This window comes from Drosophila ficusphila, unplaced genomic scaffold, assembly GCF_018152265.1.
Source record: "Drosophila ficusphila isolate 14025-0441.05 unplaced genomic scaffold, ASM1815226v1 contig_106, whole genome shotgun sequence".
Classification (NCBI taxonomy): domain Eukaryota; kingdom Metazoa; phylum Arthropoda; class Insecta; order Diptera; family Drosophilidae; genus Drosophila; species Drosophila ficusphila.
Window position 1 is genome coordinate 7,759,523 of NW_025063993.1, and position 27,538 is coordinate 7,787,060.

Genomic DNA, 27,538 nt, shown 5'->3' on the forward strand with positions numbered 1-27,538 from the left:
TCAAACAGGACGATTACGGCGGACAGTCGAAAGGATGCTGGCTCTCTAGCGGTCTAGGGAAATCGGAAAATCGGAAAACGCAAGACGGACCCCCAAAACGAACTCAAGAGCGGATCGGGACAAGAACCGAATTCGGTGCGAGTGATAAAAGAAACCGCAAACCAAAAAAAAAAATAAGAAAAGGAAAAGAAAAGAAAAGGAGAAAAAAAAAACCGGACCGAAATCGCGCGCATTAAGTGATAATAAAGTAGCGGCAATCATTTTTAAAATTGTGTGCCAGCTTATGCAAATGTAAAAGTCGCTTAAGAGCCAATTCCCAAATATTTCTCAAGTTTCGCCCCAAAAGAAAAAGCTAAGCAAGAAAAGCCGCAGTTTAAGTGTGCTGTGTGTGACCAAACAACTTACAAGCCAGCAAAAAAAAAGTTGAGGAGGGAAAAAATAAATCTCAAGGACTGGAAGGAATTGTAAGCCGCAAATGAACAGCGACAAATGCTCGACCCTCTTTTTTGTAAGTTGCCAAATTTGTCGAGGCCCCATTGACTGGCTGACTGACTGACTGACTGACTGAATGACTTAGTGACTGACTGACTGAATGACTTAGTAACTCCGTGAGTGCCCCGACCTTTACGTATTGACGAGCATTAATATAAACAGCGGAATTTGTGCTCATTATTTGTGACTTTGGACTTCGTTGGCATGGGAAATTGTCCGATTCAGAGGCAGAAAAATAAATTATCAATTATCGGGGCACTTGTCTTTGATTGCCACGAGTTCTTTACAACTTTGCGGGATATAGGCTAATTACAAGGCAAATATTTGGCATAAAAACATTCAGCGAATGTCATGATCAAAAACGGAATGATAATGATATATTTTTTGGGCACAAACGAGAACAAATATAATCAAGTGTCATATATATAAATTAGAAATGATAGCAAATTGAAAATGCAGATATCCTCAATTATTGGGGAATGGTTACCTTGCCTTTGCGGCATGACATTGGCATACTAATCACCTCATTGAAATGCAAATGAGCTGCCTTATATTATGGATTTTATCTGCGGCCTAATAATTTTCCTGTTACATTTTTATCTCGCCGGATTCGCTAAATACCTGCCATCGTGTTTTGTTTTCCATCCACGGTTCGCACGTGCCCGTCGTCGGGGGAAAAGGAAAACATTGTGGGAGCGCTGCTTTTTCAGATGGGAAAATTTTGAAGGTCTCCGACTCGGGGCGATGCCTATCATCTGGTCGGGATGTAAATTACTGGGGCACTCGCAAAGGTCAGTCCTCGGGATCCGGCTCAGTTTTTCCCAGTATCTCGAATGCTCGGCAACGTGTTAAGTTGCGAATGAATAGAGGCGAGAGTCGGGCGAAAAGTAATCAGCAAGTGGCTACAAAATAATTATTTAATTAACGGAAGTGCCTCCGCAGGACAGCGATGCAGCTTTTTTGCTCCTTTGCCATCTCGACTCCTCTCTGGCCTAAATGCCCATTCATTCGTTTCACTGCCTGTGCCTGTGCCTCGGCCTCCTTTTTGTTTGTCGGCGCCCCTTCTAAATAAGCCAAGTCCCGGCCGACTCAACTCAGTGCCACTTAAACGTCCGTGACGTTCAACTTTAGGCTCCTAATTTAAATTTAATTAAGTGGGATCATTCGTTTAATGGAAACCGGCCGAGTCGCAACTCTTGTCGCGCTTTGCGTTAGTTTTGCCATCGTCATTATAACGAATAAAGTTCCGAGTGGCCAGGGCCTCGAGTCACGGCTATATGAATATTAAGCGTCTGTTAACCTATTTTCTAAATGCGCTAAATAATCCCGTTCGCGATAAGTAAGGCCCCCTTTCGCAAGCCCCGGGACTCGTACTCGTACTCGAATCCGGATCCGGGTCTTCGGACTCTAAACTCTGGACTCTGGACTCCGGGCTCTGGTTTTTATGGGCCCGGCTAAAACAGACACTGAACAGACTGCTGCAACTTTTCACTCAAGTGGTTTTATGTAGATTGCCTCGGTCAATGTTTGCCTAATGAATGAATGGGCCCGGCCCAGTCGCAGGGAAAGGGTTCTCTGCTTGCCGCCCGGGGGATTAGTTACTGTAACAGATATGATTAAAGAGTGGTTAAGCAGCTAAACAAACTTCAAAGGATGGTGTATTTCGAGTGCGGGGGGAACGAACCCAGCAGAAGGGCTTTCTATTATCCTTTCGATTTTAGAGGTAATCTAGTTAGCCGTATTATTTTTGTTCAAAACAATTAGGGGAAAAGCACTGTTGATTTTGAGTAAACAATTCCAAACAAAATGGTATTAAGGAGAATAAGAAAGATTGGAAGTATAAAATATTTCCAATTCAGAATTTGTAATAAATGGCTTGCTCAGTAAACCATTTTGCTATCTACATATTTGTAATGATAAAATCAGTGCATACATCAGTGGAATGAAATGTTTACAGAAACAGTAAAAAACAACTGAAATTGCCTTTCCCCCCAGTAAAAATCAGATATGCCAAGAACCAAGTTATGAATATTTATCCTTGGAAAATACCAAAACCGATTCCCATGTAGGCACACCAAAAATGTTCGGCAGCCAACGTGCACGAAACTGGTACAAATGGGCCAGCTGTGTGCGGCATACCTCAAATAAGCCGATTTAAAAACAATTTCAAAAATTAAACCATTATTAAAGCCCTGGGGAATGCAAACGTGAAAAGCGAAGCAAAAAATGCTCCACCCACATATGTATATAAAACGGCGATCCAAAAATAAAATTCCAATAAGCGTGCGTTTGGTTTGGGGGCGTACGAATTGGGTCGGGAAAAACCAGGGAAAAAAGGCCAAGGGGATGTGGAATACAGGCATTTTCGAGGGGACCCACAGACCGACAGCCAGAGTCACACGGCCAAGCGGGCAGTCAGTCAGTCAGTACTGAGCTCTGCAATTTTAAATAATTAACAATAAAGGGCATAAAACAAAAACGTAAACAAAAATAAAACAGCAAAGGGAGCGAACAAAAAACAACATGCATAAAAGACATTTTAAATAAGCGCAAAATCAGCACAAAAACAGTCAGCGAACCGAAAGGATAACGACTGGGGGATATGCGCCAAGGGGGCGCAAAAGGGGCGTTCGAGGGCTTCAGGTGAAAGGAGGCGTGGCCGGTGAGCCGGGGGGCAGGTGGGTGGCAGAGGTGGAACAGTAACTGCACAAGCTGCTGGCACAGTGACACACTGACAACGCACAAACACAACAGCACGAGTAGTCCGCAGGAGGAGACACACACACACACACACACACAATGAAACACACGCAGGGACACCGCACACCTGCATATAGACAAGGTGTACATATTTGCATACAGTTCACTGGGCACCCACACACATACACACACACGCACACGCACACGAATGCGAGCCTCAGCGGAAAGTGAATGGAACGCGACAGTTGCCAAGTCGGCTGCCATTGTGCCAGGTGCCAGTTGCCAGTTTACCTGTTGCTACAGAGCAAGAAAATACTACCCACTGAAGTGGTCATCAATTATGAAAAGAATGAATTCAAGGAAAAGAATTTTCATATCTGTTCTGCGTTAATATATCGATTTATCAAATTTAAAAATGTTAAATAAAGTAGTACAAATATTTAAAATGTTCAACAAAAAAAAAAGGAAAAATCGTAAAAAGTTTCAGGTTATATTGCTGCTTTCCTTTCACTTAATCTCGTAAATGATAGATATAGCTAGATATTGAGGTGCTAAATATCTAGAAATAAATGTAAGACGTATACTTTGCCTGCAGATCAAACTTCAAGCTTTTAAGAACGTGAAATTTGAGCTGAGAAATCGAAAGTTAAATGGAATTCCATATCTGGAATTTGCAATCCTAATTTGAAAACATAATATCATTACTTAATATTCAATAGAAATTTCGTATAACTCTTAAGTTAATGACTTATGCAGAAGATATATTTTTCTCTGTGTAGATTACAGTTTTCCAGGTGGCAAAGACACGTGCAGGCCAACGCGTGCCAGAGTGAATAGCTTGGGGTGGCTAAAAAGGGGTGGGCTTAAAAAATACATACTAATTTGCCCCAATAAGCAGGAAACGTTTAATTAAGCACACAAAGCCGAAAATTTAAGCGACTTACGCGGACGCAATTTACATGATAACCTAACACAAAATCTCCCGAAAATCTTCTGATATACTATATCTAACATACTTTTGTGATCCTCCCCAAACGCTGACCCGAAAATAAATGCAGGCAGCACAAATTATGCAAATGCTGCGCTAAGTGCGGCAAAATGCTCGCAATGCCAGCGACGACAAGCGAACGCAACACCAAAAACAACAACAGCAACAGCAATAACTGCAGAAAATAAGCGGAAAAGCGGAATTAGCAGCAACAACAACAGCGAGAGGAGGAGTCCTGTTCCGCAGGAATAGCAAGGATACGGCTATAGCAACAACAACAACAACAAAAGGAAGGCAGCGACGGCGGCATCAGCAGCAGTATCAACGGGCTGCAAAATGCGCTTTGGCTTAAAGTTGAGCTGCCTTTGGCCAAGCTTTTTATTATGGCTAACATGGAGCAGCGTGGGCCAGGGGGTGAGAGGGGGCGGCGGCGGCGGGGGAGTCAGCGCACAGCCATCATTAACCGAGAAAATCCCATTAGGTGAGTAACCGTAACCGTAAGCCCAATGCATCTGACAGCGACTCGAGCTGCAGCCCGTTTCCCGTTTTCCGTTTCCCGGCTGCCTTTCGTGTCCTGGTTTTGTCCCGGCACTTAGTTTTATTTTATAACCGCTCAGCTGCACACGCCCCAGCTGCAAAATGGCTCAAATGCCGCCCGAAAAGTCCCCTTCCTTCCTAAACTAAACACTCAGAAAAAACCACCTTTCAAGAAGCGCATTGATTTAAGAACTTGGACGTGTACGGAGAAAAATTTAAAACTAAACTATTATATTGACTTAAATTTTGTTATTACACGAAATGTATTTACAGCCAAAAATATATTTTTAAATAGTCTTATCTAAAGATTGCTGATAACGAAAAATCACTAAATAAATTGAACTTGCATATTCAAAATAATATTAGAGAACAACTATTTATCTAGCAAAAAAAGAGGGTGACTTTATAAATCCAAAAGTGTTTCAAGCTTTCAGTTTTCTTTAGTGTCTGCTTCCATTCTTTAAAAATCATCTGGCAAATGAAGTTTGCCAAGAGTCAGTTTCATTCTATTCCGCTTTATTCCTCAATTTTTCGTTGGCTACTTTGAAAACTGAAACGCCACGCTTATTAGCTTGCTGCACACGCCACTTAAAAATTGGCTCAAATTGCCCACCACAACAACAACAGCGGCCAAAAAGGCAGCAGCAGCAACAAAAAATTACAAGAACAAGAAGAACACCAATAAAATTGGAGCGCAAAAGCAATTACAAAGTTTAAAGTGCCTTTGCTTTGAACTTAATTGACAATTTCGATGGAGCAGCTTTCCCCGAAAAAAGCGAAACTTTTTCCCAAGCGGAGCACTAACAGCAATTTTACACATCTTTGCATGTCGTCTTCTACCTGAAACAGGTGCCATTTTCGAGCAGGGAACCGACGAAGTGCAGTCGGCCTTCAAGTACGCAATGCTCAATCACAACCTGAACGTCTCATCCCGCCGATTCGAGCTGCAGGCCTACGTGGATGTGATCAACACGGCGGATGCCTTCAAACTATCCAGACTGAGTGAGTATCGGGTCGGGAATTTCAATAGCCTGGTTGGGCAAAACACGAACGCCAAACTCTCGTTAGGCGATAATTATTTGAGCTATTGAATTTTGATTCAATTCCCAATCGAATTCATGAGATGCAGTTGTCAACGGGCTCTGCAACAATGTTAAATGTAAATAGCCCACAAGAAATCTCATTACGCAGAATTTGTATTAATTATGCGCATTTTTAGCAAGTCTTCCATTATATTTTGTTAGATTTTTATTTTCATTTATCATTTGAATTTTCAACGATATTTTCCACAGAGGGGAAATAATACAATTTGCTATTCAATTAATACCGCTTTAATTTTGACAGTTTAAAATTTAAGAAGATTTTTTAAACCTAACTCTGTTAAAATTAAGTATTTATTATACCACATAAATGTTGCATTCAAATTATTTTTAAATGTCAATAAATTGTATACCCCAAAATGAACATATTTCTAAGCTCTTTGTTCTGATCTGCAGTAAATTTATATTGGTAATTGTTTTATTAGGAACTCAAATAAATATTGATATAATTGGGGCACGAAATGTAAAATTTGGAAATTGTTTTACCACCAAATAAATCAAAATATGACACCCATATCTGTTCTATTCCCCTCTCGTTATGCAGTCTGCAATCAGTTCTCACGGGGCGTATACTCGATGCTGGGCGCCGTCTCGCCGGACTCCTTCGATACCCTGCACTCCTACTCGAACACCTTCCAGATGCCCTTCGTGACGCCCTGGTTCCCCGAGAAGGTGAGCCCATTAGGACATTAATAAATATTAGAGCGGACCAGGCTAGTGCCAAGGTCGTTTGCCTATTTAAATATGAAATATTAATCATACGCACTGTTGGCTCGCAATATAAATTGGTAACCTTGAAAAGCCCAACCGAAAAGGCACAGGCACTCCGCACACAGCTGGGCCAGTGGCAAATATTTATGAGCCGCCCAGGTACAAATCATTATAAATACTAGTGAGCTGGGACCGAACCAAGCCGAGTCGGGCAACCTGGCCACTTGTTTCTAATGATGTCCTGCCGCCAGTGTGCGAGCGTTGTGTGCGTGCGCTTTAAAAATTTATAACACACTTTTGGCCTCGTTTAGGCAGAGCGCCCTATAAATCAACCAGGCAAATGCCCGAAACGAGCCCAAAAACACAGGGTCCAACAACAATGAGCACTCAATAATGATTCATGTTTACTAACTCGCCATGTCCTTGCCTTCTTCCCCAACCTCCTTTTCGTTTTCGTCGTCCTCGCCCTCGATTTGCGGCTGCTTTCCATAATTTTCGCGTTTTAGGTGCTTACGCCATCGTCTGGCTTCCTCGACTTTGCCCTCAGCATGCGTCCGGATTATCATCAGGCCATCATTGATACAATACAATTTTATGGCTGGCGCAAAATAATTTATCTCTACGATTCCCACGATGGTGAGTAAAACCAGCATGCATACTAATACATAGAATAAGGCAACGGACTTCAAGGGAGCAGATCGAGTCAATAATCATTTTTCCGCATTCGCTTTTCGCAACCTCATCTATGCAAACTATGTAGTCGAAAAGGGTCTTGGTATTAAATACACTCTGGAAAATAGTTTACTATTCATGTCACAAATAATTGAGCCATCGAAGAAATCAGATAACACAGAAGCAAAACTGTTAAGAAGCAACAACATATTTTTAATAACTTATTCAACAAATATATATCATTTATTAGACTTATAAAAATAACCTTCTCCTTTCACTAACCTTTTCTTGGATTAAAAAAATGTATTGAAAACTAAAGACCAATTTTTCCTCAATTTTCTGCAAGTGAAATTGCGAGTCAACGAGTAAATGTGCTCATTGCGCTTTCCTCTTTCGCTCCAGCGTAAATTTGCTTTGTTATAAGTTTCTGCAAGCATTTTCCATTTACCCACTGCATAAATAAAGTTTAATGACACAGCCGTCTGCATTGAGACCCCCCCTTTTCCCATTTTTCCCCCCGTTTTCCTCGCTGACATTTTGCGCCATTGGCAGTCGGACAATTGGTTTATGTGGCCAGAGACGGACGGATGGCTAGTGTCTGGCTTTTGCGTTATTATTATTAATGAATGCCACGTGAAAATCTTTTGCGGTGGCCGACAGCACTCAATCAATTCGAGCCAGTTCATGACCCCCATTCTCTGGCTGTCTGTGTTTGTTAATCTCTCATCATCCCGCTTTCGCACTGAGTGTGAATTTGTGTAGCTCATTGGTTGTTTTAAGCCGGGCCAAATGCTTAGTGGCACTCAATCACTGCTGTGGCTTCTGGTTAGCAGCTTAATAAATTCTGATTGCCTGCATATGACTTTAAGGCCAGAGAGCCGGATATAGCCAATTAATAGATGTGGAAGGACAAAAATTGCTCGGCAGTTTTTCATTTTTCCTGAGTCTCCCATTCGGCTGCTTGGTTTATGGCCATGTTTACAAGGCAACTTCTGGCACGTAGCGCCTACGCCTCTTAACGTCCTTTGTTCTTGGCCAGGCAACTGTTTTGTCAAGGAATGGCTTCCTCTTTTGTTTATTCGACGCGCCAACGAGTTTATTACAAAGAAATAGGAAAAACATTTTGCGCCTTGCCTTCGCAACACCAACAAGAAAAAAAACAAAAAACTGGCCCAAAAAAAGAACTATTTATGGGCAATGGCCGGCTTCAGATACGATTTTTCGAGTGGCGTGTAGAACAATCACAACAGAAACAACAAACAACAATCGATGCAAACACAAACAATATTTCGTTATGGGTTTTTGCCCCTCAGCTCGACGGGATCTAATTCATGCGAAGTGGGCCAGCGGCTTATAAGTTTATTCTCGCTTGTATTTACGACTTGGCCGAGAAATTGGCTTACACACATTTTCCTTTTAGCTGTGAAATTATTGTATTTGCCCGCCGCTCGTTGACTCGCCGGAAAATTCCAATACGTGCCAGCCCTCGGCTATGCTACAATATATATGTATATATCCAGATATACTATATATGTACGATATCTACGCAGTCTATGTGCGCGAGTGTGTGAGATTGTTCACTAAAAAACACTTGTGCCGCCTGCGGCTATTGGATTTTCCAGACAAGAAAAGCGGGCGGGCCATCTACAGGTCATCAAACAAATCCTAGTATGGAATTCGCCGCTAAAGTTTGAGTAATACAAATTCTCTGCGAGCTTAGCCTTTAAGCCTTAAACCGAAGAGTTCACCAAATCGAATTGCGGGATAAAAGATGGCCACTAAATAATATTAAATGTATTAAGTTGGCTTTCGGTATTTAATTGGTTTTTGATTTAGTTTTCTTTGGACTTAAGTGTTTGGTCATTTGGTCGACTTAAAAACTTATCTTCAGCCAGGAGTTTTATTAAGCAAATTGGTTTGGTTCTAGAGTCGTATTAGATTAATATAATTTAAATACTTGTTGGAAAATAGTTTTGTTTGAACTTAAAATAAGAATCAAAAACTTAGCGAAAATAAAAGTAAAAGTAATATTTGATGACTTGAACTCGAAAGCTGTTTAAAAATGCACTTTAAATTTATAGTTCTTGGCAATACCCATTCCAAAGGCTATTCTAAAGAAAGCAGAATATGTGATTCCCACAATAAGTAAACAATCCTATCGCTTTCACCCGATTGAAATGGCAGAGACATCACAGAGGCAGGACTGAGATAACTTCATTCCAAACGGGGGCAACTCGGCGCTCCATCCGCTTGACATGCTAACTGCTTTGAGCAGCTGTCCCGCTTCCAGCCATCGACGCCTGGCAGCCACGTCAAATGAGCCGTATAAGCAAATTTCCCACAGACAGGCAGTGCCAATGAATTGCAAAGTATTTGCACGTACGAGACACTAGAACAAATGACATGTACGGCCGAAAGTGACAGGTGGCGATGCTCGGCTGGCCGGATTCCAGCCAGATTCCAACAGTCCTCAAGACAACAACGAGAAATCTCTTCTTTAATTTTGGGTTTTTCTTTTCTTGGCTCACCGAATCATTAATTTTCCCTGTTTATGAGCAAAGAGCGGGGGCAAAGTGTTATTTCGGTTGCTTTTTATAAGTGGCGAAACCCGAATTCTCCATTCCCTCTTGAGTCTGCCATGTTGCCATCGATATTTCTGTATGAAAAAGCATACAATCAACAGTCTGCAATGAAAGTAAATGTCTTACTTACACGTGTGTATATACGTACATATGTATGTGTGTATGAATGCGGGGGGTATGTGTGCCAGCTGCCGAAAATGAAGAAGGAATCTGGGATAAAAGAAGAAAAAGCGGCGAGTAGGCGTGGTTCGGCCCATTGCCGTGTTAACAGCACATTGACTTGCCGTGAAATGAAATTTATTATGGGGGCCAGGGTGAGAAAAACAAAAAGCATTCCACTCACACACACACATATAAAAGAAACGGGAGACAGACACAGAGACAGATACACAGTTACAAAGGGCGGTGCGTGGGTCCTTTTTAAGGACGTGTGAAAATCTGCTTGCTCATGCTGCAATGAATACGTCAGCAGTTCACTCCACTGACCAGGATTGTTTATTAAAGACACCGCCTAGGTATTAAAGACAAAGCCCAACGGCTAATCAATGCGACCCCACAACCCTAACTGCAGAATTATGTAAATGGTTTTGTTTATAGATGAAAGACTTGATTGTCTTTTCCCTGGCCAAAGAAGGAGGGACAAACAAAAAAAAACTCCTGGAAATCGAAACAAAGGCTGGGGCCATCAAATATGTATCTTCCATGGCAATTCGACGTTCGATATGAGTGCTTTGTGTGGATATAAAAATCTGAAACGAATCCCGGATAGGGTGGGCATCATGAATAATAAGCGAGCGCTGATTGTTGCCGCCATAGAGAAAAACGAGAGAAAGTGGTACATAATTTAAATCACAGAAGAATTTGCATAAACTGCGTCAAATGGCAGCGCAAATTGCGTTAAGACAACGACGACGACGACGATGACGATGACGATGAGTCCTTGGCCAGAAAACAGAATACAGAGAGGCCTCCGGTTCCGACTGACTGCCATTAATTTAACCATTATGGGGTTTACTGCGCTTTCACTTTCATGTTATTTGATACTTTTAATGCTGCCAGCTACCGCGCCTTTCCCGCCCTCGAAGGCCATTGAAAACATATGCGCAAAGCCTTTGAGCTTGTCAGCATAATTTTACCCAGTTTCCCAGCTTCCCAGCTTCCCAGCTTCCCAGCTTGCCAGCTTGCCAGTCGCCTGTAACCGAAACGAACGAGGCCGCCAACGAACGGCGTAGTTTGTAAGTAATTATAAGCGGCAAAGTTTTTGATAGCACAACAGGCGGACCAGTGAAAAACCATAACAAGCTGTTAAATTGGGGCGTGGCCCGCTGCCGTTCCCTAATTACGGGCAGTTAATGCATAAATTATGGCATATTTTTGGATTTGCAGTCAATCGGGAAATGAAAAGCATCCCACTCGCCGGCAATGTTTTCCCCTGGCATTTACTTTTTCCCCAACTTTCCCCATAGTAATTACATTTGTTTATCTGCTATTCAACCGATCTCTCGCTCGTTTCCCCTGCCACCGTCAACTTTCCCCATAAAATATGTTGGCAAATGTCTTGCTTGTTAGCCGTGTGTGATATCTGATGTCCGTATCCGTCCGTATCCGTATCTATTTCTGTATCTCCAACTGTATCTGTATCTGTATCTGAGCACGAGTATCCGTGTGTCTTTGCATCTGCTTATGTGCGCTGGGTGTCGCTATAGCGAAGGCAGGAAAACTTCATTTCCGCAAAACTAACTTTTGTTTAACATAACAAATTGTCTTGTTTACTTTTCGCATCCGAGTGAAAGTTGGGCGTGGCTGTGGTTGACAGATTTGCATAGCCACTGGAGAGATAGTGGCCAGATTGAGTGGCAGCGAGCTCTGCTCCGCAATTTTCGTCTCCTGGCACTTTTCAAATTCAATTCCGATTCGCCTCTGCTACTCCAAAACAAATTGAATTTGGCCCGGCAGCCGAAGATACAAAAAATATAAAACAAAAGGGAAAATAAATAAATATAATTGTAAATTAAATTCGTTACGTAAACGAAAATGAAAGAGCACCGGCCACAGCTCGAAATAAAACAATAAAAATCAACGGAAATGCTCAAACACACAAAAGATACGGAAAAGCGGATGGGGACTTGAATTCGGTTTTGGAATCGGAATCGGCATCGGAATCGGGGCATCGGAATCGAAATCTGGGAGTGGGGATGCCAATTTCGAGCCATAAAGTCGATGGGCGAGCGGGTGGCGGAAATCAGAGGGGATCGGGAAATTCGAATTATATGCGGGGTGAGCCACAAAAATGTTTTGATATCAAAAATGAAATAAAACAAAATCCTCGGCCGCAACAGCATGCTCTTCAATTACACTTTCGATTTTCCGATTCACACACATAGATACAGATACAAATACACATACATACGCACAACATACACGCATCGCACGCCCCAAATCCGAGCGGCAAATCTCAAATCGAAAAAAGCACAAAAATCAAATCCAAACACAAGCCAAGCGAATGGAAGCGAAATAGAGAGGGGAATTCTCGGGAAATGGAGGAAGTGCCAGCAAATGAAATTGTATAAAAGGCAAGGCAGAAAATTTATTGCACAACGAGAGCGGAGCGCACAAAAAATGGCCGCTCACTCATCCACACGGACACGCACACACACACCCACAGAAATAGACGAGGATATATAGAGTAGGAAGTATCTACATTATGCAAGGCACTTTGATACTCCGAAAGAATGTATTCCATTCACAAAGAGCATCCAATTGAAGTCATTCAAATGGTTGATTAAAGTGAGTGATTAAGAAGAAGGAATGCCATGTATTTTTCCTTTTCTTGGATCAATCATTCGGATCACTTTAAAATAAAAAAAACATTTAAGTTTTTACTAGAAACTTCCTTAAAATTTTGATGAGAGGTAATAATAATTAGAGCCTTAAATACAACATTCCTGCTTATCACTTTTATTGCCTCTTATCTAAATATAAAATAATTCACTTTACTTTCATTCAATGTTTAGCAAATTTCTCTTTGCCCCAACTACCCTTGGATACCCTATAAGTTTGGGACATATATATGTACTCCCCACATAGTGCAAATCAAAGCAACAACAAATTGGAAATGTATTGAGTACGCTCCGCCCGTGCGTAGCAGTGGGCGTGGCGGCAATAGCAACAACAACAACAACAATGTCTAAATCAAAATCCAGCCAGAAGCCAGAAGCAAAAAGCAAATCCCATTTTATCCGCAAACATAAATTGAAGGCGCATTTGAGTTGCACCGCCAAGTCTCATGCGACATCCACCGAGAGCCAGTCGAGATTTCTCCAACCTCGACATCCTTGCTGGCACGGGTCTTCCTTTCGGTTATCCACACACACACAACAATACAGCTCCTTGGCATTTTTCCTTTCGTCCTTCTTTGTTTGCTGCGTAGCTGTAATACAAATCATCTGGCCATCCGTCCATCTGTCCGTCTCTTGGGCTGTCTGTTTGTACGTATTCCTCTGTCCCAGGCGCATTGAATCGTCGAGTTTTGACTCGTAAAGTTAAGAGAGAGTGGGGAGAGGGTCCTGCGGAAGGACGAGGAAGGGAAGAGCTGGAGCCTCGAGCCCTGCGCTCGGTTTAAGTGCGAATGAAAGCAGTTAGTTGCAGCCATAACTCAATAAGCACAAATGCAAATTGCGCTGGCAGACGATTCTCGTGCGAATATCGGGCTGTAATGCCCGGTATACGCAGCCCCCCCCTCCCTCAAAAGGATAACGACGAGCCTGCCAAGTGGTCCTAAACTGGAAACTTGGCCTTGCCTCGAGCGCCCGGCATTGCCAACATGCCGCAGTTGGCCTAAATTCTGGGGCCCATCCAGGGGTATCTCCTAGATACGCAGTGGCATCTACGCATCCTTGTATCCGTTTTCGGTAAATTTCAAATTGAAACTGATTTTGCTCCTTTGGCTTTTGTTTGTGCGGAGGAAGGGCGGAGGAGGAGGCGGAGGTTGTGCGGGGGAGGGGTGGTGCAGTATGGAAAACGGGGGCGTGTGTGGCCTATTTTTAGACAAAGCAAATGTCAAGGCGCAGGCGACAAAGAAAACTGGAGCGTTGTGTAGGCAGGTTTTAAAGGATTTAAGAATGGAAATAAGCCAGACTTTAAGGGATACAATTTTAACATATTTGCATGAGTGAGCAAAGAAGGCAATGGAAAATAAAAGTCACAATTTTAATTGCCAGAAACTTGAAAACAGCAACACAATTTAAACTTTGTTTTGTATGTATATTTTATGTGTACCAACGAGGTCAATGTTTACTATACCAACTAAAATCATATTTCATTTTCTGTATTTCTTACCGAAAAAACTCAACAACACGTTATTGCCTTTTTCCGTAAACGTAAAAAATATTTCAATTTAGTCGAAGATTGAATTATACATTTCTGTTCTGTTTTTATAAAAGGAAGGCTTTTTGTATATCTGCCAATATTTTTGATTTCATTAGCAGTTTTTATAGGAAAACAACATAGCTTTCAAGGCTCTTTTTATAGAGAATTATTATTTTTCGCCACGCATCAAGCCAGTTCTGTCACAATTCTCTTAGAAATCAAGATAAATACAGCTGATATCCTTAGCTGATTAGCAGCTTTTTCAATAAAATAAGGCGCTTACTCCCGAATTTAATTCAATTCACCTCAGAAGGGCTTTGTGCATAAGCAGATTTCGGCGTGATTTTGATTCCTCGTCGGGTGGATGGGCGTAAGGGCGTAACCCCTTGTCTGATCCCTTTCAGCCCCTGGGCTTCCTGTGAGGAGCTGCAAATGTTCGTCTTGTTGATAAGGGACTGGGGATTTGGGGGCTTCCTTTGCACTGGCTAACGACTCGCAAAACTGTTGATGGCCGTAATTTGTGTGCCCCTGCTAATGCATCTATGTATGTACTGTATGTATGTTTCTGGCCATATGTCCGGCTGGGCCAGAGAATGTGTGTAAATTTGCCCCGAAACTCAGTTAATTAACAGGATCACACTCGATTGGAATACCCCGCAGGTCTGCTGCGCCTCCAGCAAATATACCAAGGACTGCGCCCCGGCAACGAGTCCTTCCAAGTGGAGCTGGTCAAGCGCATCTCCAACGTCAGCATGGCCATCGAGTTCCTGCACACGCTGGAGCAGATCGGCCGCTTCGAGAACAAACACATCGTCCTGGACTGCCCCACGGAAATGGCCAAGCAAATACTCATCCAGCATGTGCGCGATTTGCGACTCGGCCGACGCACCTACCACTATTTGCTGAGTGGTTTGGTAAGTGTTGCTATCCGACAAGCCCAAACACAAAGCCCGAGCCTGACCAGAATCTGAATCAGAGGCAGAACCAGAAAAGAATCCTGAAAACAGTCTGGGCACTGTAAAAAAAAGTTTACTTAAAACAAGAAAATAACATACATAAAACTTCAATTCATATAAGTTTAGATTCAGAGATTATGAAATAAAAAAAAAATTAATTTAAAATATTCTTTTATTAAATTAAATAAATAAAACATAAAAAAAACTTAAAAAGAAAAATCTCCAGACAAAAAATACATCAGGCTTTTACCGTATTTAATTTAATTTGAAAGTTAAGAAACAAATAAAATAAAAAAATCTAGCAAAGTCGTAATATTGAATTGTTGTTATTTCCCCAAAACCTAAAGAACTCTGCAACCATTTACCCATTTTCTGCCAGTGTACCCTTATCAGCCCAATTTCGATTCCATTGTTTCGCTTTGCAGGTCATGGACGATCGCTGGGAGAGCGAGATAATCGAATTTGGAGCCATTAACATCACGGGCTTTCGCATCGTGGACACGAATAGGCGGCTGGTGCGCGAGTTCTACGAGAGCTGGAAGCGACTGGACCCCCAAATGAGTGTGGGCGCTGGCCGTGAATCGATTTCGGTGAGTAGCCGCTGCCAAACGAGGCCAGAGCACTAGTTTGCCAGTTAAATATTTGCGGGGATTTAATGTTTGGCCGGGGAGACGAGCGAAGACGAAAGAACTGTAGCATAGTTTTCGGGGCTTTTGTCGCTGCTCTGCGCTCGGTGTTTGCCCTTGTGTTTGTGCCTCTGTTTGTGTTGCGCGTAGTCAAATACCCGTCCTCTCAGCCACTCGCTCTGGCATTCGCATTCCGGCGACAGATTTCAGATTTCACTTTTAGCGAGCGGGCAGGAGACAGATGGCTATCGCACAACTTGCAGTCAAAGGCACATGTGTCCTTGTTGCTGCTGCTCCGTTGTCCTTGTCAATGCTGCCGGGACCTAGAACCTCATACACTTGGAATACAAAATTAATCACTTAAAAAAGGCAAAATAAAACATTAAATTAAATAACCCTTTGTAGAAAATATTTTGGTAGGGATTTAAAGCTATTTTTACAGAGTCGAACAACAAAGAATACATTACACAAGTAACTCGTTATTTTCTAATTTAATTAATCATTTTTTGTTAGCAAGAAATTCTTATTAGATATATGGTATATAATGTATCAGTATTTATTTCAGTGTACAAGAGACAGCCTTGCGACAGCAGCAAGTTGGTTCAGTTTGCGCTTGCCGGCTGTTTATATTTGTATTTCCTTGGCATTATCCTTGTTGACAAAGATTTCACTTTGTGGCGCTTAAACGTTAGCTGAATTCAGCTGCAGGACAGTTCTCTCCGGTCCGGCTTGGTCCAGTCCAGTCCAGTCCAGTCGAGTCCTGCCGGTCCGCTGTCCTTTCTACTCGGTCCGCTCCGTTCCGGTCCAACTTATGGACCGCTGCTCTCTTTGGCAGCGCTTGTTTGTTTATTTGACTTGCGTATGTGTGTGCCTGCGTGTGTGTGTGTGTGTATGCTGGGGGAAATTCACATTAAAGTCTTTGTGTGGCATTCCCTTTCGTTGGCTCGCTTCGTGTTTGCCCAACTGGCAGTAGGCCAGTTTAAGAACTCGCCCAGCCCAGCAGCCAGTGGTTAAATATTAAATCAAAGTTTTGCCCGCTCTTTTGTGCGGGCTAATGTGCGACACGTTCCGTGGATCAACTCCCGCTGGGCCCTGGGCTAGCTTAACCCCTCATCGCCCCCACACCTGGCCCGGTGGGGCAAATGGGGCGAAAGATAACCCTGGCCCCGGAGGGCAACGGTTGGCGAAATTGTGAATAACAGCGTGTAATGCACTCATTAAATGCCAGCAGCTAAACCACCCGACCGGTGGCGAATCCACGGGGGCTTTATTGACTATCATCTATTCTTTGGGATTAGTCCCAAATCAATGATTTAGGGGTGCTTCATAACGAAGTCCCATAAACCAAAAAAAATAGTATAGTACCAAACATGTTATAAAGAACAAAGTAGGTAACAACTATGGAAATATTTTAACAACATTATTAAAATACACTCATAAAGTACCTTTAAAAATTAAGAAGAAATAAAAGCAAATTTTTAATTATTTTAAATCCCATAACAACTACAAATTGTGGTTTAAAATTAAATTACAATGCGATGTTTCATGTTTATCTGTTATAAAAAATGTCTTCTTAACAAAAATTAAATTATTAAAATTATCAACAATAAAATGAAGTAAAGAATTAAAAGATTTTGACTTCAACTGTTGTTTTAAATTTTGTTAATGAAATTATTAAACAATTTGAATTATATTTTATTTATATTTATTACGTTCCTTATATTTCAAGACTTATTCAAGTAAACCCTTTTGTTTTTTATTACAACTTGCAGGCCCAGGCTGCGCTCATGTACGACGCGGTGTTCGTCCTGGTGGAGGCGTTCAACAAAATCCTGCGCAAGAAGCCGGACCAGTTCCGGAACAACGTGCAGCGGCGCAGCCAGACGCTGATGGTGGCCCAGGCGGCGGCTTCCACCTCCAGCGATGGCTACAACTACAGCGCCAGTGGTTCAAGCGGGGGATCGGGCGGCGGATTTGCCGGCAGCGATTCCGGCGGATCCGGTGGCATGGCGTCGCGAGCACTGGACTGCAATACGGCCAAGGGATGGGTGAATGCCTGGGAGCACGGCGATAAAATATCGCGCTATTTGAGAAAGGTGAGTAGGAGCCATCCATGTTCGCGACTATGACGACGACGGTGATGATGTGGACACAATGTAGCAACATCATCGACATCGATACGATACACCTGCCAGCCGGGCAAACTGACAAAGCAATTAAGCACACACCCCCCTTCTCCACCCGCTTTCAATGTTCCTGTTTTACGGCCCATTCTGTACTGTACTGTACTGAACATCCATGCTGGTATCTTTGCCTTTCCGCAGGTGGAAATCGAGGGTCTAACCGGGGACATCAAATTCAACGATGACGGCAGACGCGTCAATTACACACTGCACGTCGTCGAGATGACAGTAAACAGCGCCATGGTATGTGCTTTGTTGTCTAGTGTTGTTTTGGGGCTCTTTGGGGCTGTGTGTAATGGTCCGCGCAGCGTTGAGCCATTCGGGAAAAAAGTTAAAGTCCCAGCTTGCTGTTCAACTTTTGGACGCTCGTTGTTAGTTGGTTTAATTAAGAGATGGAAGGATAGACAGGTATTTTGTTCAAATTTAAACCCTTTATTTCTCAGTTTACCTATTTTATATAAATATATTCTGTCGAGCTATTGAGTTTACTTTACTGATGCATTTTTAGCTTATTTGGTGTTCAAATGTTTTTCTATAAAAATGGATGCCAGCTAAAATTTTCCTGAAAAATTTGGAATGTTAAAATCAAATATTTGATTGTTCAAGTAAAACATAACGAATTTATTTTTTAGCAATTTAATAAAGGCTTATGAAATATTTGCAAGTAAACAAGGCGAACTAAACTCAAGTTGGCCACTCAGTTTGGGATGAAATATGGAAAATAATGCAGAGTTAGGCAAATATCGATTCGGATTGCTCCCTCGTGGGAAGCAAGGTGTCGATGGCTGCATTATTTATGGCCTGCCCACCGCAGTAATTTATAATCTTTCGGGCTTATTCGGTCTTCTTTTCTGGCAATACCCCCAGGTCAAGGTGGCCGAGTGGAATGACGATGCCGGGCTGCAGCCCCTAAATGCCAAGTACGTTCGATTGCGACCGCACGTGGAGTTCGAGAAGAACCGCACCTACATCGTGACCACTGTCCTCGAGGAGCCCTACATCAAGCTGAAGCAGCCGGCCTTTAATGAGAAGCTGCACGGCAACGACCGCTACGAAGGATACTGCAAGGACCTGGCCGATCTGCTGGCCAAGGAGCTGGGCATTAACTGTAAGTGAATGCGTGATGCGCTATGGCCTGCTTAATCGGGCGTGTTAGCTCCCCGCTCACGATATCCGTTTTCGGTGCACCGAGAAGAAATTTTATATTCATATTTAATATTTCAGACTATTTATACAGATTTAATGAGGATTATTTGATTTATTTATTATTTATTTATTATTTATTTATTTATTTATTATTTATTTATTTATTTATTTGTTACTAGTTGATTTACTATCACAACTTCACAATATAAATTTATAATATTTTGTAATGTTGTATATTGATGCTCCTTGTACTTAAGTTTAATATTACATATATTTCAATATACAACATTATCATTCTCAATTTGAATATCCCCCTTTTTTTCTCTGTGTCCCAATTGCAGATGAGCTGCGCTTGGTCAAGGATGGCAATTACGGCTCGGAGAAATCCAGCGAGCACGGCGGCTGGGACGGAATGGTGGGGGAGCTGGTGCGCAAGGTAAGTTCCGCCGACAGGGGCATCCTCTTCCCCTTCCCCTTTCCCTTTCCCCTTCCCTTTTGGATTCCCCTCTGAGCACCGCACAAATGAACTCCTTCGCTTGCAGGAAGCGGATATTGCGATTGCCGCCATGACGATTACCGCCGAACGCGAACGTGTCATCGACTTCAGCAAGCCGTTCATGTCGCTGGGCATCTCCATCATGATTAACAAGCCAGTGAAGCAGACGCCCGGCGTGTTCAGCTTCATGAATCCTTTATCACAGGAAATTTGGGTGCGTATATGCCGGGAGCTTCCCGAGTTTCCCTATCACCAGTTTCCCTATCCCAATCCCCATCCCCATTCACTTCCCCTTCCCCTTTTCCTTTGGCTGCGTGCACTTTGCTTCATTGGCGCTCAGCGAAGCGCTGCAGTTTGCTGGGGATTTTCCCCCGCCGGCTTTTATCCACCGATAGCGGATTGTCCAAAGGATCCGTGTCCTCAAAGCCGAGCATACTTTAATCAAGACTATTGATATTTGCGTGCTGGCCCTTGGCAAATGCCTTCAGATTCCTAATTATTTCCCGTCACAAAACCGCCTTGGACTCTCTGCCTACTAAACACACAGCGCAATGTGTTTATTTTCACTTTGGTAACGAGTCAAAATGTTGCAAAAATTGCGCTGCATACAAATGAGTAAAGTTTTTAAACAATTTCTTCATTTCTGTTTCTGTTTCGCCGCCGTTGCCTGGTAATTTTAACGCTCGCCAATTTTTTTTTTGCCCCTATTTTCATTATTTTCTTCGGCGATTTTTTTGCGTTCTCCTTTTTTTTCGATGCGAATTCTGCGCTCGGGCAAAGTTTGCGGCAAAGTTTCGACTTGTATATTTATTTCTTCTGGTTTCGGCTTCAACTTGGCACCACGTAAGCTCCCCAAAGTTTAATAGAGTAAACGACAAAGTTTTTTGTACTTTTGCCACTGTTTGCCTTTTTTAACATTACTCGCATAAACAGCAGCAGCGCAGCAACATGGAGTTGTGCTTGTCCGTGGGAGTTTTGCCGAAATTACGTGGCCGTCAAGTTTTAAATTTAACGCTAGTCTCTGGTCCGAAGTTTGGCGCTCGAGGCTTGTTTAAATAATGGCAAGCCATCAAATTTGTATGAGCGTTTAGTTGATGTTTATGTTGCACCCGAACGCCCTGCCTGCCCTTCAACTTCTCCGAACAACTACTGAAGTTCTTCGTCGTCGTCGTTGGGGAGTATAACTGGGTAGACAATTAAACAAATTAGATGGGCATATCCGCCCACTGCTACTAATGCGCTGTAAATGCGCAAAAATTATGACAACAGGGGCTGTTAAATTTACGCTCAATAAAAAATTCATAATATAAAAGGGGGCACTGCCGAAATCAGAATCTCGAAAGTCAAAGAGTGATGACAGCGCGACAAACGCGAAATTAAATGCTAATAAAAGTCGGCGAACAGAGCGCCAAAGTGAAAGCTAATGCGTAATTTGACATGAGCTAAAAAATTACAAATGCAAATTAGTTTCCAGGGGTCGGGAGTAGCTGCGATGCCGGCGAAAGTGTACAAGGGGCAAAAGGAATGGAAAGGCAAAAGCCAAGGCGCAAAGTTAACAAGCTAATAAAAAAGTCTTTTACAAAAAATTTATCATAAATTAAATGAAGCATTTTAGCTGCACACACACCCACACACACACAGCTACACTTTCACACACCCGGACACACACAATCTGAAAAGCAGCAACAAAGCGCCACAATCCTACTTAGGAGAGAGTGAGAGTGTGTGGCGAAGCCATTGAGGCATGTGAAAGCGGCGGCGACAAAAGACAAGGACACACCTTTCCTTCCGCACAAAGGCGCTTTCCATGGCAGCCATTCAGGTGCTGACAGCTCCCACACACACACACACTCTCACACAATCACTTGGAGGCTGTCCACTGGGGAAAAACATGGAGTCTTAAATGTCTATAAATAATTTTGTTGGTTAAACCTAAAAATAGGGCCAAAAATGGTCTTGGTTTATTTTAGCACAAACAAAGGTGTGCTACAATAAACCAATTTTAGCTCAGTTCAAGAGTCAAGAATAAACATGTGTGTACTTCTATATTTTTGCTTTATACTTAGAATGAACTCTATTTAAAAAAATGCAAGGATTACCTTTTAAAAGTAGCATATATATTGACAAAACTATTAAACTATTTCTTTAGGTACTATTGATTTTTATTTAAAAGTCTTTTTAAACCATCACCCAATTTATGCAGTAGTACAAAATCCAAGAAATTCAAGTTAGAGCCAGATTTACTTAAAATTTTTCTCCTGTGCAGGCGGTGCAACACCAAATAGTAGCAACTGTTGCCAGACAGCCGACAGCAGAGTTGTTGCTCCTGTCGATGTCCTTGGCTGCCATTGTCTTGCTCCTTTGCCACCCCCCGCGCCACCTTCACCTCCCGCCACCAACCTCCATTAGGTTAATGTTTCGTTATTTTCTAGGAAGCCCCGGCCGCTTCCGCTTCAATTAGTTAAGAAAATTTAATGAAAAAAAGCTGAAGCAGAAGCAGAAGCGGCGGCAGCCGGTAAATTCGCAATGGCTGCTTGCACAGGTGCCAGCCTTCCATGTTCCGTGTCACGAGCGTTTCATGTTTACTCCCCCACCCAAACCCAACCCCAACCCAACCTTCTACTGAATTTTCATTTTTCCTTGCTTTGCTTTCAACTGCCAACAGGTGAGCGTCATCTTCAGCTACATTGGCGTGAGCATCGTGCTGTTCTTTGTGTCGCGCTTCTCGCCACATGAATGGCGCCTCGTGCAACAGCCGCCGCAGCAATCACAGTCGCCAGGTAAGCGAACACACCTGTCCCCACACACCTGTTATGCCCAGCAGCCTGGGTATTTGAATATAGAATTGAATTACGAAGTTCACTCAGGAATAGGAACAACAATGTTTCAATGGGGGAGCTCGCCCAAGTAAGACCAGCATCAAAAGTGGGCATTATCTTAAAAGGTCTCTAATTAAATTATTCTCGAAAGGAACTCTGAGTGAAAATGTGTAGGGGCTAAGAATAAATTAAAATAGATTTTAAAATTGTAAAAATATTATTACTTAGTCTTGCGGAAAGGTGAACAAAACCTTTTTTAGCGAAGCGTTTAGATTAAGCGATAAAAACTTAACTAATTAAAACAACTTTTGATAGCAAAAGAGTAAGCTTATGACCTATATAAAATAATAGGTGAATATGTGATCAAATTTAAATTGAGTACTTTAAGTACACAATTTCTTCAAGTGCAGCCAATCGAAATATCTGCGTAAGCCAAAAAAGAGGACGCCAAGCGGAAGAGCCAAAACCTCATAATTGTATGCATCTGCTCGAACTTTTGACTTGTTTTGCATTCGATTTCATTTGATTTCATGGAAATTCAATTATTTCAATTCAATTTGCCACTGGCACTGCTGTTTTTGTCGGAATTCTGTTGACAATCCGAGCGAGAGTCACATATGAATTGCCAGTTAGTCAGTCCGATGGAGAGAGAGAAACTGAAGCTCCGATGTGGAGTGGCTGTTGGCTGTTCATAACAATCTATTGACATCCTGCAAAACATCCTTAATGTAATTTTAGCGGAAAGTAAACAACATTTTGTATGCAGGCAGCGTTTACAGACAGTGCAAAAACGGAGATAGATAAACAGAGCACCAGTGCCATAGAGCGGGACAAAGGCAAGTGCAAAATAAAACCTGGCAAAGAGTGCAGGAGCATGAAAGGACTCGCTATGCCGGCAGCAGAATCAGCATCCACATCAGCATCACAAGCAGCCAAAGCAAGGAAAACCAGGGAAAACTGGCTAGGAAAAGGGGGGAGGGGGGAGGGAAACCCGGAGCGGCAATGTCATCACATCTCCGCCTGGCAGTCAATGGCTTTGCAATTGAAGCAAATGGGGAACAGAGACTTGGCTATGGGTTTGATTGCATATCAATTAGAGCAGGCGCAAAAAGCCAAGCCAAACGAAATGATTGAAACTTGGACAGTCGACATGGGCACGTACTACTAGCAGCTCACAGCATGCACAATTCCCACAAACACTGAGAAAAAAAGCAGCATTTTTAAGCAAATAAATGGCAGAATTTGAGAAGCATTAATGCGTCTAAACTAATGCGGGGAAACAAAGAGTTGAATCCAAGTAAGGTTTTAAGTACCAACTTTCTGCAAAGCTCAATAAAAATGTATTAATTTCATAAATACTTCATAATTTATAAATATCCTGATCAGTTCTCAGCTAAACTTTGGTAATATTTAACTATTTAAAGACTCTTAGACCTCAGCTTTTATTGTGAACTATTTTTACATTTTTTTAGGACTTAGGATTTAGATTCTTATTAAGTTTACTTAGCTGAATTTTTGGGGGTGCCTATTCTAGTATTTCTACACATTTTCCTACTGTGCATTAGCAGTCTGCGGTTTGGTTATGTGGCCAACTCACAGGGTTCTCCCCCCGCCTCTTTGTCGCAATGATTCCTCTTTCAGATCCGCATGCACATCACGAACAGCTTGCCAATCAGCAGCCGCCCGGCATCATCGGAGGTGCGCCACTGCCCGCTCCACCTGGACCACCCACACCGGGCGCCCAAACGGCAGCAGGAGCAGCCGCCCTGCAGGCGGCCCTCTCCGCCGGAAGCCCGGGATCCGGAGGCTCCGCCTCGACGGCGGTGAACGAGTTCAGTGTGTGGAACTCGTTCTGGTTCTCGCTGGCAGCCTTCATGCAGCAGGGATGCGATCTGTCGCCGAGGTCCATCTCCGGACGGATTGCAGCCGCCTCGTGGTTCTTCTTCACCCTGATACTCATCTCCTCGTACACGGCCAACCTGGCCGCCTTCCTCACCGTCGAGCGGATGGTCACGCCGATCAACTCGCCGGAGGACCTGGCCATGCAAACGGAGGTGCAGTACGGCACTCTGCTGCACGGCTCCACTTGGGACTTCTTCCGGGTGAGTAGCAAATTGACAGGGATTCATGCACTGAGGGAAACATTTTTGGATAAAGAAATAGGTTGTCCTTAAAACAGATTGCCATTTACCTTTAAGTAGAATATAAAATGGATTTATTATAAATTGGTATTGCATCAGGAAAACATTTTCTGATAAAAAAAAAAAAAATAGATTGTCCTTAAACCAGATTACCATTTACCTTAAAATTAAACTTAAAATGTATTTATTATAAATTGATATTGCATTACATTTAGTTTTAAAGCCACAAATAAGGTTTTATTCCTGAAGCATAAATCAAATGAAATCCCTTCAATAATTTCCTAAATTTAAAAGTGGCTTACACAAAACTGGGTTACACAGTCATCTTTATTTAACATGAAGTAAATTGGCTGACTTGCACAATATTAAATTTCACTTCACCTCACTGACTTTTGTCATACAGTTTCGTTCTCTGCACTCCAATGTACATACCTTTCTGAGAGTCAGACTGCTCGGGGAGCTGCGACTCCCAAATTGCCTGGCAGCCAAATTAATTTCGGGTGCTCATGTCACACTCATTTGACAACCGCACAATGGGCAAATCAAAGACAATAAAAGCCAACAGTCAAGAGCTGGAAAACCATTAGAATTTGCGAGCTGAGCCTTTTGAGACGTCAAAATTGAGAGGCCCCAGCCGGGCCAAGGATTAAATTGTGTTAGATGAGAAATAAAAAGCAATTTGCCGTCCGTCCCCCCGTCAGTTCGTCCATCCATCCATCCATCCATGTTCCTCCCTCCAATGAACAATCCACATTCCGTTCCTCCAGCCGTTGCCGTCAATCGGGCCAAAAATGCAAAAGAAATGGGACGCAATTCTATTTTTTATGGCTACATTTATTTGAGATGCTTTTAAGCACACTTACGCTCCGTTGCCCCGCCATGTGAGCAGATATTTCTATATATTTGTATATATATATATATATACTCTATGGCTCGACAGCCGTTGGTAGGCAACTAGGAGCACAGATGGATGTCTGGGCCAAGAGCTGGTGTCCCTAGCTGCCTGCATTTGGGTGTCCCGGGATGCCATGGCGTATATAGAACGAGTATACGCCGTGTTCCCATTCCGGCTTATCCGCACTCCGTACTTTATATTCTCGCCCGTCTTTTGTGCCCGCAGCGCTCCCAAAACGGACTCCACAACAAGATGTGGGAGTACATGAACTCGCGCAAGCAGGTCTTCGTGAATACCTACGACGAGGGGATCAAACGCGTGCGCGCCTCCAAGGGCAAGTACGCCCTGCTGGTGGAGTCCCCCAAAAACGAGTATGTGAACGCCCGCGAGCCCTGCGACACAATGAAAGTGGGCCACAATCTGGATACAAAGGGATTCGGCATCGGCACGCCGCTCGGTTCGGCGCTCAAGTGAGTACACAGACAGAAAACAAGGGTGTATTTAGAAAAAAATAATAAAAAATAATTTTCAAAGGGCATATGCAGTAATTTTGGTTACTAAACATTTAAGATTTAACCAAAAACAGATAAACTTTTTAACGATAATAAGGAACCTTATATTATATTTAGATAAATAGTTACTACAAAGTACTTCCCAGCAAAGTACTTCAACGCAATTTTTTGTATAAGTTAGAAATTTAAATAAATAATATTTTTTTATAAGATATTCATATAACTCAGATCACAAACAAATTCTATTTCCACGTTTTTACTAAGTAGTTCCAAATTGCTAGAAAAAATATTTTCGGTTAGTTGTCGAAACTCCAAGTAACCTTCGCAAGTGATTTTTCTAAGTGTAGCTCCGGATTTAGGGTGTCGTCAGGGAGTCAGAAATTGATGCCTTTTTGGATGAGAGGCTCGGGAGTAGCGAGCCCGAGATGAAAGCTAACCCACATACTTAACAAAGGCACCTCCACCTCCACCTCCACTCCTACTATAGTACATCCCACTCCTTCCAACAGGGACCCCATCAATCTGGCGGTGCTGAAGCTGGAGGAGAACGGCGAGCTGATCAATTTGCGCAACAAATGGTGGTACGGAAAAACAGAGTGCAGCACCCACAAGGACGGGGTGTCGCACAACGAGCTATCGCTGAGTAATGTGGCCGGCATTTTCTACATACTGATTGGCGGCCTGCTCGTCAGCGTGTTCGTTGCCATTCTGGAGTACTGCTTCCGCAGCAAGGACTCGCGCTCCGCGTCCAGCGGTTCCGCCATGGGAATGGGCATGTCCATGGGCATGGGCGGTGGCAGCCTGGGCAAGGCCAACGGCTCCATGATGCTGGGTCCTTCGAGCGCCGTTCCCGGCGTCATGTCGTCCACACATCAAAGGACCGCGCTGACGGACACCATGCACGCCAAGGCGAAATTGACCATCCAAGCGAGTCGCGACTATGACAATGGACGCGTCGGGGTAAGTTGCACTCAGAAAAAAACCTTTAGCTTATCGCAAAAGTAAAATTTTATGTTACAAAATAATTTTTATATTTTAAAGCAGTGAGTGGTCACTTTCTTGTTTAATTATTATTTGGAATATTGTTAAAATCCAAATAAAATGTTAACAACTTAAACCAAGTACTATTTACATTAACAAAATCTTTAAAGTTTATAATAACCATTATTTGTAATTCTAATTTTTTTAATTTTAAAACAATCTGAAAATTTGTATTTCAAAGTTCTCTCATGTAAAACTAATAAATATTAACTGTTTTTTAACGTCTAACCTTTAGGTTATTTAAAATTACCCATCAAAAAAGTACTTTACAGTTATTTGGAGCCATCATTAAGTTTCCTTGTTAAATTTCCTATTATATTTTTTTACTGTGTAGTTAAAAACTCCCGTTTACAAAGTGTTAGGAAGTGCGTCCTATTTTTAACGCACTTGCGATGTGTATCCGGACATTGATTCTAATCCACGCACAGTATCTCAATTGCGCCTCGTTGCAGTACTATCCGCCCGCCCAGCTATCGGCCACGCCCCCCGACGCCGGGGACGCCCTGCACATGAACGCCCACGGGCAGGTTTGACACGAGCACGCGCAGGAGTCGCGCCTCTGACGCACCCCCT

The 27,538-nt window shown here is 42.7% G+C and overlaps 1 protein-coding gene across 1 annotated transcript; it reads left to right on the top strand.

Annotated features, from left to right (window-relative positions):
* Positions 1-27,529, top strand: LOC108096417 (glutamate receptor 1). The gene is made up of 17 exons (XM_017197996.2): positions 1-508; positions 4,251-4,661; positions 5,567-5,719; positions 6,362-6,489; positions 7,035-7,164; positions 14,811-15,064; positions 15,532-15,696; positions 17,505-17,828; positions 18,057-18,158; positions 18,783-19,023; positions 19,403-19,497; positions 19,604-19,771; positions 22,223-22,337; positions 24,018-24,478; positions 25,638-25,882; positions 26,434-26,884; positions 27,394-27,529. The coding sequence occupies exons 2-17, from the start codon at positions 4,517-4,519 to the stop codon at positions 27,496-27,498; spliced, it is 3,282 nt and encodes a 1,093-aa protein (XP_017053485.1). The 5' UTR covers positions 1-508; positions 4,251-4,516; the 3' UTR covers positions 27,499-27,529.
* Positions 27,530-27,538: the final 9 nt, after the last annotated feature.